The following is a 16,955-nucleotide window of genomic DNA, read 5'->3' as shown; positions in this document are numbered from 1 at the left end:
GTATAGTCCTTCTAACTATAGTGGTGGAGGTGGGTCATGCTTGCCCACTTTCTTTGTTTGCTTCTCCACTATATAACCCTTGGCAGTCCATCTTCCACTGGCGTTGCTGGGGTAATGAGGTGGTGGATACCAGCCTAGAGGCTCCTCAAAGCTGACCAGGGATAGCTTGACTAGAATTGTTTGCTTAGGGGTCCAGTTCTACTATTTGCTGCAAGCTGGTGCTAGGCGTGATCATTTAAAGGACAGTGGTGCTTCCTCTGCTATAGAACATATGCTGCATCATTTACTAACATAAAGCTGATTTTATAACAGTAATATGTGTCAGTGCTTGGTACCAAACAAATTCCTGGGACTACACCTTGTTCCAGAAGGGAGCCTGTAAATATATAATATATCATAGATAGACAGACAGACAGACAAACAGATGCAGGTCAAAAGGCCATAGCTTACAAGGCATATAAATTAGATGATAGATAGATTTTTAAAAAACCTACTCTTTAGCAATGCTTATTATAACTGAAATTCAGAAAAAAATAATTTCATTATAGTGAAACTATACATTATGTTGTCCAGGGACCACTTCAAGGCCCGTGCAATCTCCTTGTACAACCCTTTATCTTTAAACCTGGATGAAGCTTCAAGTAAAAGAGTGAACTTCTTTGGGGGACCAACACCATATTTCTGCTCATTGGCTACAATTGTTTCTTTCCTGGACACTCTCTAGGGACTAGGTGCCAATGGTTCAGGGATCGTGTCTATGGATCACCACTTTGAATAGTATGGAAATAGATGACTGTCCTCTGCAAAGTAGGAAATATAACCACTATAGAAGGCACACAATACCAACAAAACATCACAGGATTTATTTTTTGTTACAATGATACTATTACAATTAAATCACCAACAGAGAGCACCATTCTGTGTGGACAGATTATAGGTGCAAATCACAAGGCCACATATACTTTTCATTAGGTCATTGTTTTCATCACAATAAATCTTTAAAATGTTCAGCAAGAAAGTTATTATTGTGGAATGAGAGCATGCTAGACGAGTCTTCCAACTCAATTACCATATTTTCCAGCATATAAGACTAGGCGTATAAGACAAATATAGAGTTAAGACTACCCCTCTTCCAATGCACACCAAATAAAAATTTTAAAAGCATCAGATTTGATTTCCATATGGTAATTTTAATTCAAATGCTTATGACCTGCAGGTACTTAGCAGGAAAACTTGTTGTATACAAAGCCTGCTTGGATTGGTCAGCTCTCCCTGCCTGCCCAGCCCTCCCTGTCCCCAAGACTATCAGAGTGGTAGCACAAACATGTCTCTTTTGGCCATACTCTGGGCATCCCAGACACTTGCAGCTTGCACTGCCCTTCACTTACACCTTCCCGGTGAGGTGCCCCCTCACCTCGTCATCGGGACCATGTTAAGTCACGTATTTCCAGGTGAGTGGATTTTCTTCTACCGTACTTGTACAGCGCTGCCCTTGCTGCTTTCATACAGTCACCGCATATGGCGGGGATGCCGCCGTTTGTGAGCTCCCCCCACCATATGCAGTGACCACAGATTCTCCAGTCTGGCTTGGAACTTTCAGCACCTGTCCTATAAAACGACACCTGGCGTATAAGACGACCCCCGACTTTTGAGAAGATTTTCTTGGGTTAAAAAGCAGTCTCACACACCAGAAAATACAGTAACTGTCAAATATAGGACAGAGTGTGATGTTTCTGCCTGTTTGGCAAAAAAAAAATGTACACTTCATCAGTCATTTTATGGAACAATGTCATAAGATGTCAAATGTCACACCTGCACAACAAAAAGTAATCAATAAGAAGCTAACTTTTCTTGTACATGTGAGGAACGTGCTATTTTTTTTAGTTTATCTACTACACAATCTATGTTCAAGTGAGAGGAAGCCAGGATTGGAAATCTAGAGGATGAAAGATGTATCTTAAGTTAAGTTTTAATTGGTTTTTAGATTGTGAATTGATTGTATGAAATGTTTTAGGATACTTTGTATTGTTTTTTAAATTGGTATCGTGGGTTTTTGTATTATTGGGTTATGGGTTGATGTATTGTAGTGTTTTTGATGGTGATTTTTGTAAATCGCTGTGATCTGCAAGGAATAGCGGTATAGAAATAAAATTTCATTCATCATTCATTCAAGGTATGTTCAGTATACAGTATAATATAGCAACAGTGACTTTCAACTGGTGGAAGGGGATCACAGCTTAATGCAAACTGGGTCACAGCAACAGCATCGTAATGTCTGTGTCTGTTTGGAGTCTCCTTTTAAGAAGGAGGGAGGGGGAGTTGTGTAGAAGGTTAGTTAGATGTAGTTAAGAACTGTGAGGTATGGTCTTCAGAGGATTGAAATCAGGAAATTTGAATTTGGCATGTTCCATTAACTCATCACTCATTTTCTGCTCTTGTCTCTCCACTCATGCACTATGGCAGATAATAATATAGCCTGTCTTTGAACTAAAAGATTGCAGAGAAAAAAATATGAATCAAAGTGAACTCTGAAAATGCTGAGAATTACTTGGGCTAGAAATGATAAAGGATGGGGATAATGAAACTGAGCCTGGAATCATTTGCCACAAAAATTTTAGAACTGTATACAGCTGTATACATTAATGTGCAGAAAGATTCCATATAGCCTTTTATAAACAGAGAAGTTCATAAATAGCAAGAAAGATTAACATAAATCCCACCATGCAAGAATAGAAAATGCCTACCTTTGAGTCATAATCTTATAAGCATCTGGCAGATAACAGCGGATATTCTCCATCTGAGCAGGATCAGAATCACAGATTTTATCGTCTGTCCTACCATAGTTGGCACTTTCAATCATGATAACATCTGTTCCTGGGCAACGCAGTTCTATTGGGTAGCTTTCACAGGAGAGTTCCCTTCGGACCACAGCCATAGGAACAGGGGCACGGCTAAAAGCTAGAAAGAGAAAATAACACATTTAAGGGAACTGCAGAACTCAAACATAATTAAATTTCTTTACATTAATGCAAACTATTGGGAGATTCAATTGTGCAGTGTCACTTTCTAAACCAAATAACTCCTTCAGATGCTTCCATGCAAAATTTTATACAGTTTATTCTGTTTATTCATACATTACTAAAATTAGAATTTACTTATGCTTTTTATTAGACTTCTGTGAATAAAATATTTAGCTGCAGCGTAACTGAATTAATAAATGCGGTGGTCATCCCCAGGGTATCTAAAAATCACCTCTCACTAACAAAATGCAATTGTTAAAAGCTCATTGAGTTTATTAAGGTAGCAAGCTCATGTGGGCATAAATGCACCCTGTCTTACCTTACTATTCCAAAAGCATCTTACTTAAACAGGTATTATATTAAATCACAATCAAATATATTAAGTCTTTATCTAGTAAGCCTTATGTTAAGTCATAGCATGGTAAAATGTGAACAGAAGGAACATTTTAAAAGCTACATGCAGGTGGGAACATTTATTTCTGTTTAATGCATTTTTAGATCTGTTGAAGGCATTGTTCATGTGCTTTCCCCAAAACTTTGTAACAGGAGAGCCCTCCCACAAATGATCCAAGATATTTTGTACTGGCACAGCTCCCATATAATTTAGAGCAGCTGCAGGAGAAGCCATGGTAAAATCAAGGGGGATTTGCAGCGCTCCCAGTGGTAAATCCTCCCAGTGGTAAATCTAGTGGCAAAGCCTCTGCTTCGGAGATTTTCCTTCACCCTGAACACCATGGGTCTCCTTCAAATAGGGTTGGCACTGCAGGATCTGAGTCCCTGGCGGCATAGTGTGTTACTGATGGTAGTCTTTGTTACGTTTGTCCCAGCTCTTCACAGGTCATTCACTAGGTCCCCCCCCCATGTGGTTCCAGGATTTTTGCTCACTGTTCTTGTGATCATTTTCACCCCACAGGTGCAATCTTGCATGGAGCCCCAGATCAAGGGCGATTATCAGTGGTCTTGTGTGTCTTCCATTTTCTAATTATTGCTCCCACAGTTGTTTTCTTCACACCAAGCTTCTCGCCTATTGCAGATTCAGTCTTCCCAGCCTGGTGCAGGTCTACAATGTTGTTTCTGGTGTCCTTCAACTGCTCTTTGGTCTTCACCATAGTGGAATTTGGAGTGTGACTGTTTGAGGTTGTGGACAGGTGTCTTTTATACTGATAACGAGTTCAAACAGGTGCCATTAATACAGGTAATGAGTGGAGGACAGAGGAGCCTCTTAAAGGAGAAGTTATAGGTCTGTGAGAGCCAGAAATCTTGCTTGTCGGTGACCAAATACTTATTTTCCACCATAATTTGCAAATAAATTATTTCCAAATCAAGACAAAGTGATTGTCTGGATTTGTTTTCTCATTTTGTCTCTCATAGTTGAGGTCTACCTATGATGTCAATTACAGGCCTCTCTCATCTTTTTAAGTGGGAGAACTTGCACAATTGGTGGCTGACTAAATAATAATAATAATAATAATAATAATAATAATAATAATAAATATTTATTTATATCCCGCCTCTTCCGATTGAGGATCGAGGCGGGTAACAACAAAGTAAATACAGTATACAACAATAAAAACAACAAGGCCCATAAGACCTCGACCCAACCCTCCCTCCCAACTATACAATTAAACAGTAAAAAAATGTTTAAAAAGTACATAACAATACATCAAAGTTAAAAACAAATCACAAATAAGAAAAATAAGAAAAGGGGGATTCAATTGGCTCTGGACATTATCAATCGGGGAAGGCCTGCCAGAAGAGAAAGGTTTTTGTCACCTTTTTAAAAGCCTCGAGTGAGGATAATTGGCGAATCTCTTCCGGCAGATCATTACAGGTTTTTGGAGTGGTGACAGAAAAGGACCTCCGGGAGGTCACCCCCAGTCTGGTCTTTCTAGATTGTAAGAGGTTTTTCCCGGAGGATCAGAGTGTACGGGAAGGACTGTATGGGAGGAGGCATTCCTTCAAGCAGACTGGACCCAGGCCATGTAGGGCTTTACAGGTAATAACCAACACCTTGTACTGAGCCCAGAAGCTAACAGGCAGCCAATGTAGTGATTTTAAAATAGGTGTAATATGGTTGAACTTGGATTTTCTGGTGACCAGTCTGGCTGCCATGTTTTGTATCAATTGGAGCTTCCACTTCTACTTTTTTTTGCCCCACTGTATGGGTCACTTGCAGCCTGATAACCAAAGAATTGGTTGCAGCTGGCACAGGACATAAGATCTCAAATGACCTTTTACGAGCCAAGGCTAATGGCCTTTACTCTTTTCTCATCCTTCTTGATTTGTCTGCAGCCTTTGACACCGTTGATCACGATCTTCTAGTGGATATACTTTCTGACCTTGGGTTCTCAGACTCTGTTCTCGACTGGTTTAGATCTTATTTGTCAGGCAGATCTTTTGCAGTGGTCACAGGTGGTCAGACCTCGTCCTCTGTTCCCTTATCTGTTGGAGTGCCCCAGAGCTCTGTTCTGGGTCCCCTTCTCTTTTCTCTCTACACACTGTCCTTAGGTAAACTCATTAGCTCTTTTGGTTTTCCTACCATCTGTACGGCAATGACACCGAGTTGTATCTTTCCACCCCTGACCTTTCTCCAAGGCTTGAACAGTAAGTTTCATCCTGTCTCACAGCTGTCTCGCAGTGGATGCGCCATCGGCGTTTGAAGCTCAACATGTCCAAGACAGAGCTTCTTGTCTTTCCCCCTAAGTCCGTTTATGTGGACAACATTTCTATTCAACCAGTGCAGCAAGCCCGTAGTCTTGGTTTTATCTTTGATTCTTCCCTGTCGTGTATCCCTCCGATCCAGACCACAGCCAAAGCTTGTAGATTCTTTTTATACAGCATTGCCAAAATCCGACCATATCTCTCTGCCTCTACTGCCAAGATTCTGGTCCATGCCCTAGTGGAATCACGACTTGATTACTGTAACGTCCTCCTGGCTGGGCTTCCTCTTTCTCACCTCCGTCCTTTAATTTCTGCTGCATGCATTATTACATCCGCCCACCGCTCTGACCATATCTCTCCTTTGTTGGCATCCCTTCACTGGCTCCCCCTCCCTTTCCATATTCAGTATAAGCTCCTGCTGTTGACATTTAAAGCCCTCCATGGGCTGGTCCCTCCTTACTTATCAGAACTTATTTCTCCTCACCTTCCCACTCGGGCCCTCCGCTCTGGTAATCAAGGTCTGCTGTCCCAGCCCAGGATTTTCTCTGTCCCATCTCGGATTCGCCAATTTTCACTTGCTGCCCCTCACTCCTGGAACCGTCTTCCCCCACGAGCAAGGGCCATCACTTAATTAACCAGCTTCAAAACAGAGTTGAAGACCATCCTGTTCAGGGCAGCGTTCCCAGGCATTGCGTGATTACCATTTGCTATGCGATGTTCTTTTTTCTCCTTTATTGAGCCATTTCCTGTATTGCTATCTATTTTATATGTATTATCCTATTATCTCCTAGACTGTACGCCATAGGCAGGCTTTCTCTTATATATCTATTGTTTTATGTACAGTGCTGTGCAACTCTACAGCGCTATATAAATAATAATAATAATAATAATAATAATAATAATAATAATAAAGAAAGGCTGATTGAGAAATGTGGTCTGGAAAGTACTAAAGTAGTTAGAAGTCCAATGACTCCTGGTTACACCAGCTGTGAGTCAACAAAGGATATTGAAAACCCAGAACTGTACAGGAGTACAATAGGCAGCTTGTTGTTTATTGCAAATAACACAAGGCCTGACATTTCTTTTGCTATAGGGGTGCTTAGCAGAAAAGTAAGCAATCCCAAAATTGAAGATTGGACAGCAGTGAAACATGTGCTTAAGTATCTGAAGGGAACCAAAGACAGAAAGCTGGTGATACAGGAAAGCATGGATCAGCTTGATTGTTTTGTGGCTAGTTCTTTTGCTTCTGAACTACATGACAGAAAGTCAGTGTCGGGTTTGCTGGTAAGATTTGCAGATAGCCCAGTACTGTGGCGAAGTAGGAAGCAGAACTGTGTGGCACTGAGTACTACTGAGGCAGAATTTGTAGCATTGTCTGAAATGGCTGGAAAAGTCCAGTGAGTATGTCAGTTGCTAGAGAACTTAGGTGAAAAATGCACAGGTCCAACTGTAGTGCATGAAGACTCGCAATCTTGCATTGCAATGTCTGAAACTGAAAATCTGAAGTGTCGCACGAAATACATACCTGTCAGAATGTCAGGGAGATCGTCCAGAACAAGATTTTAAGTCTGGAGTACATCGACACCACGGACAACATAGCTGATGTTCTAACAAAAAGCATTGCCAGTGGAAAAGCATAAACAGCTGTTGGTATGGCACCTTAAATGCACAAGTTTGGCTGTTCAGCTAAAGTGCAAAACATAGGCAGGATGGTTAAAAATGTATTTGGCACAATGACACACACACATCAGTACATTTTAGAGGGGAATGTTAAAGAATAAAGCCTGATATAAAATTTCCAGATGTGAAGAAGTGACAAAGGTAACTTTGGTTCACTTGCAGCCTGATAACCAAGGAATTGGTTGCAGCTGGTACAAGACATGTGATGTATCTGCAAGTTCATCATGTGCCAGAAAGCACTGTGAAGTGTTGAAAAACTAATGAAAATACACTTGGTCATCTTGGTTGGGGGACAACAACTAAGGTGACACAGCAGGAACAGGCTGAGCTTGGTGGCAGCATGGCAAAAGTGTATATAAAGCCCAAGCCTCATTGTACAGTGTGGGTTTCTTGGTTGTCAGTGGTGGATGTGTAGCTGTTGATTTTGGTTTCTGTATGTAGCAACTGGAAGATTAAAGAGCCTCTTTGAAGAGACAATTGTTTCAATGTGCTTTCTCAGCATCTGGAGGGAAGGAGGAGATCTGGCACACAGCTCCGTGACAGTCTGCTTAGTGTTTCTTGTGGCAAGAAGTTTTTGCGTAAATCCATGCAGTCTGCGCACTCTGCACATTCCAAGACCTTCTGCCCCACCTCCGATATCCATGCTGATCCAAATGGAGGAGCCAACTGAAAACACGGGAGGCTGAAGAATCGGCCCCAAAGCGCTCAGAAAGAAGGATAAGAGGGTGAGGCATGGACCAAAGACAAGGGCCTAAAAAGGGAAGAACCAGGAGGGGGGAGGTGCGAGAGAGATCCCCTGCCTGGAGTTGGATGGACACACTGAAGAGAGAAGAAAGGGGCTTGTGAGAGAGTGAGAGGCAAGTCTGGACTGAGAGGAAGAAGGTACTCGGGAGAGCCAACAAGGAAAGGTGGATGGGATTTTGGAGCCAGGGAGGTAGGCACTGGCAGCTGGTAAGAGAGCCGAGAGCCCTCCCAAGACCAGGTTTTGGGAGATATTTGGAAGGTCTGCACCCAGTGTTGGGGAAGGAAGAGACTATGGGGCTAGGAGAAGGGATGAAAGGGGGACAAGGAACTGAAATGACTTGAAAGGGAGACCCCCTGCAGGAAGCCCACACAAAGAGGTCTCCACACGTCCTCCTTGAGGAAGGGCATGCCAAGCCCTAGGGGTTTCAGCCTGATAGAAGGGGAGTGGTGAGACGTCCGAGGCCAAAGGTGGAGTATAGGGTGAGGCTGCTGCAGCAATGGAAATGCCAACTGGGAAGTGTCCAAGAAGGAGAGAGGAGCCAGTGAAGACTCAGCCATTTTATGCCTGTTTCACTTTTGTTTGTGTTGCGCGGGAGAAGTTTGAGTTACTAGAGGAAACAAGACATTGTGTCAATAGAGAAGATGTGTTGAAAGCATACGACCTTAGACTACGTACTTCCATGGAGAAGCAAGGAAGGGTGGGACCCCATCCAGCAGTGGGCCAGAGAGAGGCCACATTACCCTTTAGATTCTGTCCTAAACAGCAAAGGAGCTATGCAGAATCATGAGTCCTATCACTACAAAAGGAGATTCACCACTCCACTGATAGCAATTATCCATATCACTTATCAGTGAACTAGCACTCTCTAAGCAGTTTGCAATGAGAAAGCCAATTGCCCCCAACAAGCTGGGTACTCATTTTAGTGACCTACAATTCTGGCAAGCAGTCCTCATCCCTCCAGCTGTGGAGTAATTTTGTTCTTGGTCAAAAAATAAACATGCAGTCCTAAATGTCTGCACTTCCCACCTGGAATGCTCCTTGCTTCCCATGATTCACATTAAATCTATATCACTAAATTTCAATGTCAAATCAAGCAACTAAATTTCAGTGACAAACTAATAAAAGCCATGGAAAGAAGCATAAGGGCTGCCACAGAAATTGGCAGCACGCTAGGAAACCCACATTTAAACAAGCATGTCCTCCTTGCTCTAATGACCTTTTCCAGTTCACCACTGAAATTCAGCAGTAGGGTTTTTGGAACAGTATGAAATGTATATTATAAAATGGTAGAGCTGTGCTTTGATGTTACCAGTACTTGTTGGGGGGGCTTCCATGTGTAGATGAAAAGGGGAGGGAGTCCCAAGGGTAAAAAGTCTGAGGACCGCTGCAGTAGAGAATTCACCAATGTTTCCAAGACAAAGAGAATTATTCCAGGAGTTGGAACCAGTTTTCTTTAGAAGAAAGAAAACTGTCAGTGCTAAGATTAGTGATCACAGGAAGTATCCAATCAGACAATAGATGTTATCCAGATTATCAAATCTAATGCTGTACTACTAAAATGTTTAATTTTTTCCCTTTTCTGGCTTGTTTGATAGTCTTTATTACAAATAAAGCTTTGGAGCTCAAGTTGTTTGTTGACTACAATATTTGGCTAAATTTTCCCTGTCAAATTCCCAGGATCTTCTTCCACTCTGTATAGACTTTTACATGCCACAGAATATGGCTCTAAATCCAGAGTGGATAACCTTTGGCCTCTAAACTGTCATGGAGGCCACTCAGGGGACCTTGGAGGGCTTCACCCCTCACTGCATTTTGGGGGTCCCCAAATGCCCCAAAGTTGCCCACTTGAAGCAATTTTATCCTATTTTGACTCTTCTCTGAACCATGTTAGGCCAAGTAGAGCCTTTTTAGCAACAGGACATGACCTGGAAGTTGACTTCTTTTTTTTTTTAAATCTTTTAGCATACACAACACAACATAACATAACACAACAACATAACCCACTCCCCACCCCACCCACCCAAACCACCCTCCACCATTTAAATTAAAACCTATGACTTCCATCCTCTTTGCATAGTATGTTACTTCTAGTATCTCTTATACACAACCTATTTATCTCACCTATTCTTTTATCATCTTCTTCACTACTAACTATACTTACATCTTATTCTTCCTATTTGTTTCTTTACTTCTTATTTCCTTCTCCATTACAAATGCTATACTTATTCAATAGATATTCAAATAAAAATACCCTCGAAACAAATATAATCTACAATCAAGTTAAGTACCACAAGCTCCCCCATTGCTTCCTCATATATTCAAACACTAAGTCACATTCTTGGTTAATTTTTTTCGAGATATTCCCTATAGATTTCTCTCTTATTATTTGAGTTAATTTATCCATTTCTATTATTTCCATTAGCTTTAATACTCATTCCTCTTTCTTCGGAATATCCTTTGATTTCCATTTTTGTGCTAATAGTATTCTTGCTATTGCTACCATATAAAAAAGTTGTTTTCCGTATTTCGTTTCTATTTCATTATCAAATATACTCAATAGGAAGCTTTCTGGTTTTAATTCTAACTTAATATGTAAAATTTCACTAATTAAGTCTCTAATTTGTTTCTATTTTTTTTACCTTTTTGCAGTTCCACCAACAGTGTATGAATGTCCCTGTTACCTCTTCGCATTTCCAACATTTGTTGTTTTTATTTTTATAAAATTTTGCTAATCTTTCTGGGGTTAAGTACCAGCGATAAAACATTTTAACCTAGTTTTCTTTTATATTTTGTGATGCTGTATATCTCAACCCTTTTATCCAAACATGTTCTCACTTCTCTAATTGTATATTATAACCAAGAGAGCTAGCCCACTTTACCATCGTATCCTTAATGGTTTCATTTTCCATATCCAATTGTAGTAATTTTCTATAGATTTCACCGATTAGTTTTTCTTGATCGTTGATTAATAGTGTTAATAGGAAGTTGACTTCTTGTTGAAAAAACAAGGCCACTCCTGGCCCAAAATGCCCTGAGAAGCCCAAAAGTTTCTCCCCAGAGCAACATTTGGGAGTGTTTGGGAGCATTAAAAAAAATAAATAAGAATCAGACCACAATAGCTCCACTCCTGTACTAAGCACTCATACAAGGAAAATGCAGAGGAATCAGTGGTGTGAATTACTGTAGCTTTCTTGCACAGTGCCAGCATGGTATTGTGGTGTGAGTCCTGGACAAAGATTCTGGGAAACCAGGGTCTAAATCCCTACTCAGTCATCCATGGCCCACTGTGTGGTCTTGGGACAGTCACACTCTCTCAGCCTCAGAGGACAATGGCAAACCCGCTCTAAGCAATTCTTGCCAAGAGAACCCCATGATACATTTACCTTAGGATCAGAATAAGTTGGAAACTATTTGAAAGCACACAACAACAACAACACCTTCCTACCTGGAGGAAGGCCATGGAGGCGACTTGTGGACCCAATGCTTCCCTTTCTGGAGAAACCTACATATGCAATGTTTCATTTCTATGGAACACTTTCCAGGGGCAAGCAGAGCTATAGAACCCCATATTTGTGAAAGCATTATTTTAAAAGGCCACACAGTCAATCAAATCAAACATTTCTTGTTTTTATACCCCAGCCAACACGATCTATTCCAAACTTTTCAAAGCTGCAGTCAACAGAAACTGAAATGGAGCATCACTTACAACTGACGGTGGATGCCAAGAGCATTGTGAAGAACAGCAGCTGCGATGGCCACATGACGGTGGACAAAACTTCAACGGGGTTCATCAGGGAATGTTTCCAAAAGTTTTCTTTCTGCCAGTATTCTTCCAGGAGACAGTCACTTTAATCCAAAAAGGAGAGGCAGACTTTACTGAACCACGTTTGCTCAATATTCAGAATTCTAGACCTAGAAGTAAGTGAAAAGATGAAGTTAAGCGTTTCCAGTAAAAAATCCATATTACATTTGACATCTAGTGGAACAGTGGTTTCTAACCACAGCACATTATTATTTTTTAGTAACGATGGAATAATCAATAATGGAGGTGTGGCTGCAAGTGTGAGAAAGCAAAGAGACTATAGACAATGAATAGGGAGGTGTGCCAGCTCAAGGTGGTGCTATTAATTGGGCATCCGCATCCTCCTCCTCCTCCTCCAGGGCCCCATCTCACTCCCTGCTCTGTGCTCTCACAACCTCTCCCCTCTTCATGGCAGGAGTGGGGATGATGGAGTTGACTAGCAAAGCGAGAAGTGGGAGGAAGGGAGGCAAAAGGAGGGCAGGTGAAGACAGCTATCCATGGAGCTTGGCACCAACTCAATCCACACATGCATTTGTCTTGCTTTTAACGGTGCCTCATGGTGGCTGCCACTGAGGAGGAAAGGAGCTGATGCTTTCACCACTGCTTTGGGTACCTGCTGATAGTGTTCACTTGTCTTGCTGGAAGGCCCCACAGAGAGAAAACAAGAAGAATCCATCACCCTCCAAAGCAATTATTAGTGACCGTTGTATTGTTTTATCCTTGTTTGATCCTTACTGGAGACAATACACATGGTATAAGGTATAAATATTTTAAATAAAATAAATCCAGCTCAGTGCTATGTGGCGATATTCCATAATGTCCAGACGGAGTGCAACGAAGTCAACTTTCACAATTTAAGTATAGTCTGCCCTCCACATTTGCAAATTTTCCATCACCACCTCTCAGCAATTCTCCTTGGTACTGTTCAAAGTTGGAGGCGTTTATGTGAATGCATGCACAACAGCCTCAAGCTTTGTGAGTGGGGAACACCAAGAACCTGCACCGCCAAACCCCCTCCCAGCGTTAATATTCTAACAATTTAATTCTGTTTTAATGTATCACTTTTCTATGTTTTTAATTGTATTGTTTTAAATGTTGTGAAGCTGCTCTGAGTCCCAGTTCAGGGAAAAGAGTGGGATACAAAGAAATATAACAACAATTCCCAAGGCCACTGCTTCAATGGGCCTCCCAATGCGGGAAGCTTTTGTGAACTCCCCGCTTGCAAAATCAGGGACACTGGTTAACACAAACACTTCCTGCTTTGATGTGTGCACATTGTAGCAGCCGCCCTGGGCTTGAAATACCAGCAATATCAATTACAAACATTTTGCTAGCATACAATCCATGGCTGCCAAGGAGTACATAAGTGAAAATAAGGATGGGAACCAATGCAGTAGAGGAGAATGACATTGATCTTTCCCAACAGTATTTTGGGTAATTAGTGCTGGAATGATACTGAGGACAAAGATACACATAGCATTGCATTGCTTTCAATCTTTCAGAAGTATTAGACTGTCTCCAAGATAGCTTAGAATCACAGTTATTTTATCTGTTGCATTTATATCCAAAGAATCAGATTGGCAGATTTGGTCCTCCTTCCCATTTTTAATCTCAGTAACTATGGCCTGTTACAGACTGCCAAAATAAAGCTACTTCGGGTCTTTTTGGAGGTATGCTATTTAAATGATGCATGCATCCTAAGAATCCAGAAGCTGCACCAAAGCTGCCCTCCAGTGCTTAGGAATGGAGTGTGGCTTTGGCGCAACCTCCGGACTCTTAGGACCCATGCATCATTTAAATAGCATACCTCCAAAGAGACCCAAAGCAGCCTTATTTTGGCAGTCTGTAACAGGCCTCAGTAAAGGCAGGTTTTGTCAATTCTAGTCCAACACTACAATGTATAAATATTATTAAATCTCTTAGAAGCAACTTAATAGTAAAGGGAAACTGAATCAGAATGGCTTTAAGTATGGATGTAGTTTATATCTATATTTTTATTGTTTCAAGTTATTATTGTCGGCAACATCTTGGCCAAAGTATCGGTTTTATTCTAAATCAGACACAGGAATGACAGAGACCTGGATATTAATTTGAAGACGGTTAGGTGTATGTGTCTCCTTATTATTAAATCAAGGTTCAAAACACAATACAGAAATAACCAGTTTGAGAGCCACTCTGAAAGCCTTTCTGGCAGAGGAACTGGGTATAAATACAGTAAATAAATAAATCCAGTTTGAGACAGCTGAATGCTGGGGAATCCTGGGAATTGTAGTTTACTGTGGCACCAGAGCTCTCTGACAGAGAAAATGAAATGTCTCACAAAACTATAGTGCCCAGAATTCCCTAGCATTGAGCCAGGGCAGTTAAAGCAGTCTCATTATTGGCATGAAAAGCTATCACCACAAATTCCACACTCTCTCAATTGGGGCAGGCAAGCTGAAAGACTCAGATGCTGAAATTGGATCCCGCTCTGCATCTCTTACCTTTAAAAGTTTCATTCTAACAAATCTGTGGAAGTCCTGAAAGTCCACAGTTAAATTGGATCTGTTTTAATAATAGGCACAAGGATACATTTTTATTTATTGCAATGCAGGAACACATTTTCAAAATTAACGCTAGATTTTGTTGTTCTATCATTCTATGATGGTATTGTGCAGTATAAATTTGCTATCTCTGCCATGCTGTCTCACCAGATGGCATGCTAGGTATATAATACTAGTTAATATGTGGGGTAGCTAAGCCACCTGCTTTGATTGTTTGATAAAGTGTTTTAGCAGCAACATTAGAATTTTTTATTCCCTAAAAAGTCAAAAGGTCTTTCCTTGTTTAGCTCACTTTTGTCTATTAGTAGAGTAATATTTAACAAATAACAATCCTGATTTTTAGAGCAGATATTCTCATTACTCAAAGCATTTTAAACCTTTTTATTATTTTTAATTTTATTAAAGTTTCAACCAAAATACAAACATTAAAACATTAATTATCAATCATACTACACGTGCCCAACAAACCTAACTAATAGATTATAAAAGAAGAAAGAAAGAAAGAAAGAAAGAAAGAAAGAAAGAAAAGTAAAGAAAAGGTAGTGAAGAGCAGGGCGTGAAACACATAGAAAATTCAGTAGAAAATTAAAACAGATTATATGATAGCATTTGTAACCTTAAATAAAAAAATACATTAAATAAAAAGTACATTTACAGCGCTATAGAAATAAACTATAATAATAATAATAATAACATACAAAAATTTTATAGCCTTAAAATCAGTACTTTTCCCAGAAGTGACCATAACAAATGTACAAGTCACAATAAACAACGTCAAAATATGGAAACCAAGTAGCATAGAAATTATATAAATGAAATTTATTTTTAATCACTAACTTGAGCAGTTAGTTTTTCCACAAGTGTGCTATTCTAGATACCTATATGTCACTAATCTAATGACAAAAATTGAGACAATTTTTAATCTTGCTGCCAAATATAGGAATATAAAAAGATCTTTGTGTATCAATTGCTTATGATCTTTGGGGAAAACAGATAAAAGAGAAATTGTTGGTGAAAAAGGAACCATCTGCTCTATGATTATACTGATTTTAGAACATGTATCTGTAAAGACTGGGCCACCAGTCATTTGAGGACATCTCTCAAATCATAAAGGGTTAAGCTGGGGGAGGTACATGCTAATGAGAGCTTACATCACATGCTAATGAGAATTTACATCATAGCTGACCTAAGGCCCAACTGGCCAATCAGTAGAGCAGGTCCGGGTTTTTCAAGAACCTTCCGCCAGAGGTCTTTAAAAGGCCTCTGAGGCCATGTGGCTTTATTTTTTGGTCTTGTTTTGGGAACCCAGCTGATTGACATGTGCCAAAAGGGCAGGCTTAAGGGATGCAAGTTGCGCTAGGCAATGAGAACCAGCTCCTTGCATCCAAAAACCCATCAAGGACTGCAGAACCCATCTCTGTGTGAGTAGCTTAGGAAATGTGATAGCTAGTGCATCTAGGCTTTTGTAATGTTTATCTTTTGGCTTGCCAGAAATGAACATCTTGTAACTATACATTCTGTAGCTGCGAGGCAAGGAGGCCTTGCATGAATGATACCGGTCTACTTAGAATAAATACCATACCTTTCTTTAAAAATATCTGCTGTCTCTGTACTCTTAGCTCAGTTATTGCTTGCGTGGGTTAGCAAGGGAAAATATACGCAATTTGAACAAATAATTCAGAAAGGAAAAGAACTAAAGGGAAATGAAAATATGAAAGGAATAACTAGCAAAATTTCTAAATTATTAATGGAGAATAAAAGAAAAAAATAAACCAAAATATTTGGAAAGAGATATGGGAAGAAGAATTAGGATGTAAATTTTGTGAAAATGAATGGAATAAAATTTGGGAACAAAGACATCTGAAAAATCTATCGGTACGAATTAAGGAAAATTATTATAAGCTGATCTGGAAAAGGTACTTAACGCCAATGAGATTACACATTACAGATAAAAATAATTCAAAATACTGTTGGAGAAGATGTAATGAAGTGGGATTGTATATACATATGTGGTGGCAATGTAAATATGTAAAAAAAGGGAAATAATAGTATTAGAAATAGAAAATATTAGGGATATAAGAATAGATATAAAACCAAGTATAGTATTGTTATCACTATATAATGATGTAGAATAGAAAAAAGAAAAAAGAAGTCTTGTAACAAATTTACTTACAGCAGCGAGATTAATTATAGCGAGAAATTGGAAAACAAAAATAAATGTGGAACTGGAGGATTGGTATAAAGAAGTCTGGCAAATAGCAATTAATGATAAATTAACATGTAAACTGAAAGTGAAAAAAGGATTATGGAAAAGAAATGATTTTGATGAAATATGGAAAAAAATTATTGAAAAAGTATTAAGAAAAGAAGATGGAAAATTACCTTCATGAGATGAATTAAAATTTTGGTTGGAGTATATGGATGGGAAGGCTCCAGGGAAAGGGTGCACTGAGGTGATTTTTAGTATAAAATAAGTAAAGTGGTAAAGCATATATTTGTATGAA

At 39.8% G+C, this 16,955-nt stretch overlaps 1 protein-coding gene across 32 annotated transcripts in view; it reads right to left on the bottom strand.

Annotated features, from left to right (window-relative positions):
- ADGRL3 (adhesion G protein-coupled receptor L3) overlaps positions 1-16,955 on the bottom strand; it is a 459,475-nt gene that overhangs the window by 339,525 nt on the left and 102,995 nt on the right. For all 32 annotated transcript variants that reach the window (XM_042454258.1, XM_042454256.1, XM_042454257.1 and 29 more), the window contains 2 exons: positions 11,813-12,018; positions 2,745-2,958 (listed from right to left, as the gene is read on the bottom strand). In XM_042454258.1, the coding sequence (XP_042310192.1) occupies positions 2,745-2,958; positions 11,813-11,897 (299 nt within the window). In that variant the 5' untranslated portion in view covers positions 11,898-12,018. The remainder of the gene's footprint in view (positions 1-2,744; positions 2,959-11,812; positions 12,019-16,955) is intronic.

The sequence above is a fragment of the Sceloporus undulatus genome, chromosome 2 (assembly GCF_019175285.1).
Source record: "Sceloporus undulatus isolate JIND9_A2432 ecotype Alabama chromosome 2, SceUnd_v1.1, whole genome shotgun sequence".
Taxonomy (NCBI): Eukaryota; Metazoa; Chordata; class Lepidosauria; order Squamata; family Phrynosomatidae; genus Sceloporus; species Sceloporus undulatus.
The sequence above is the reverse complement of the archived record's forward strand: the minus strand, read 5'-3'. Positions and strand labels throughout refer to the sequence as shown.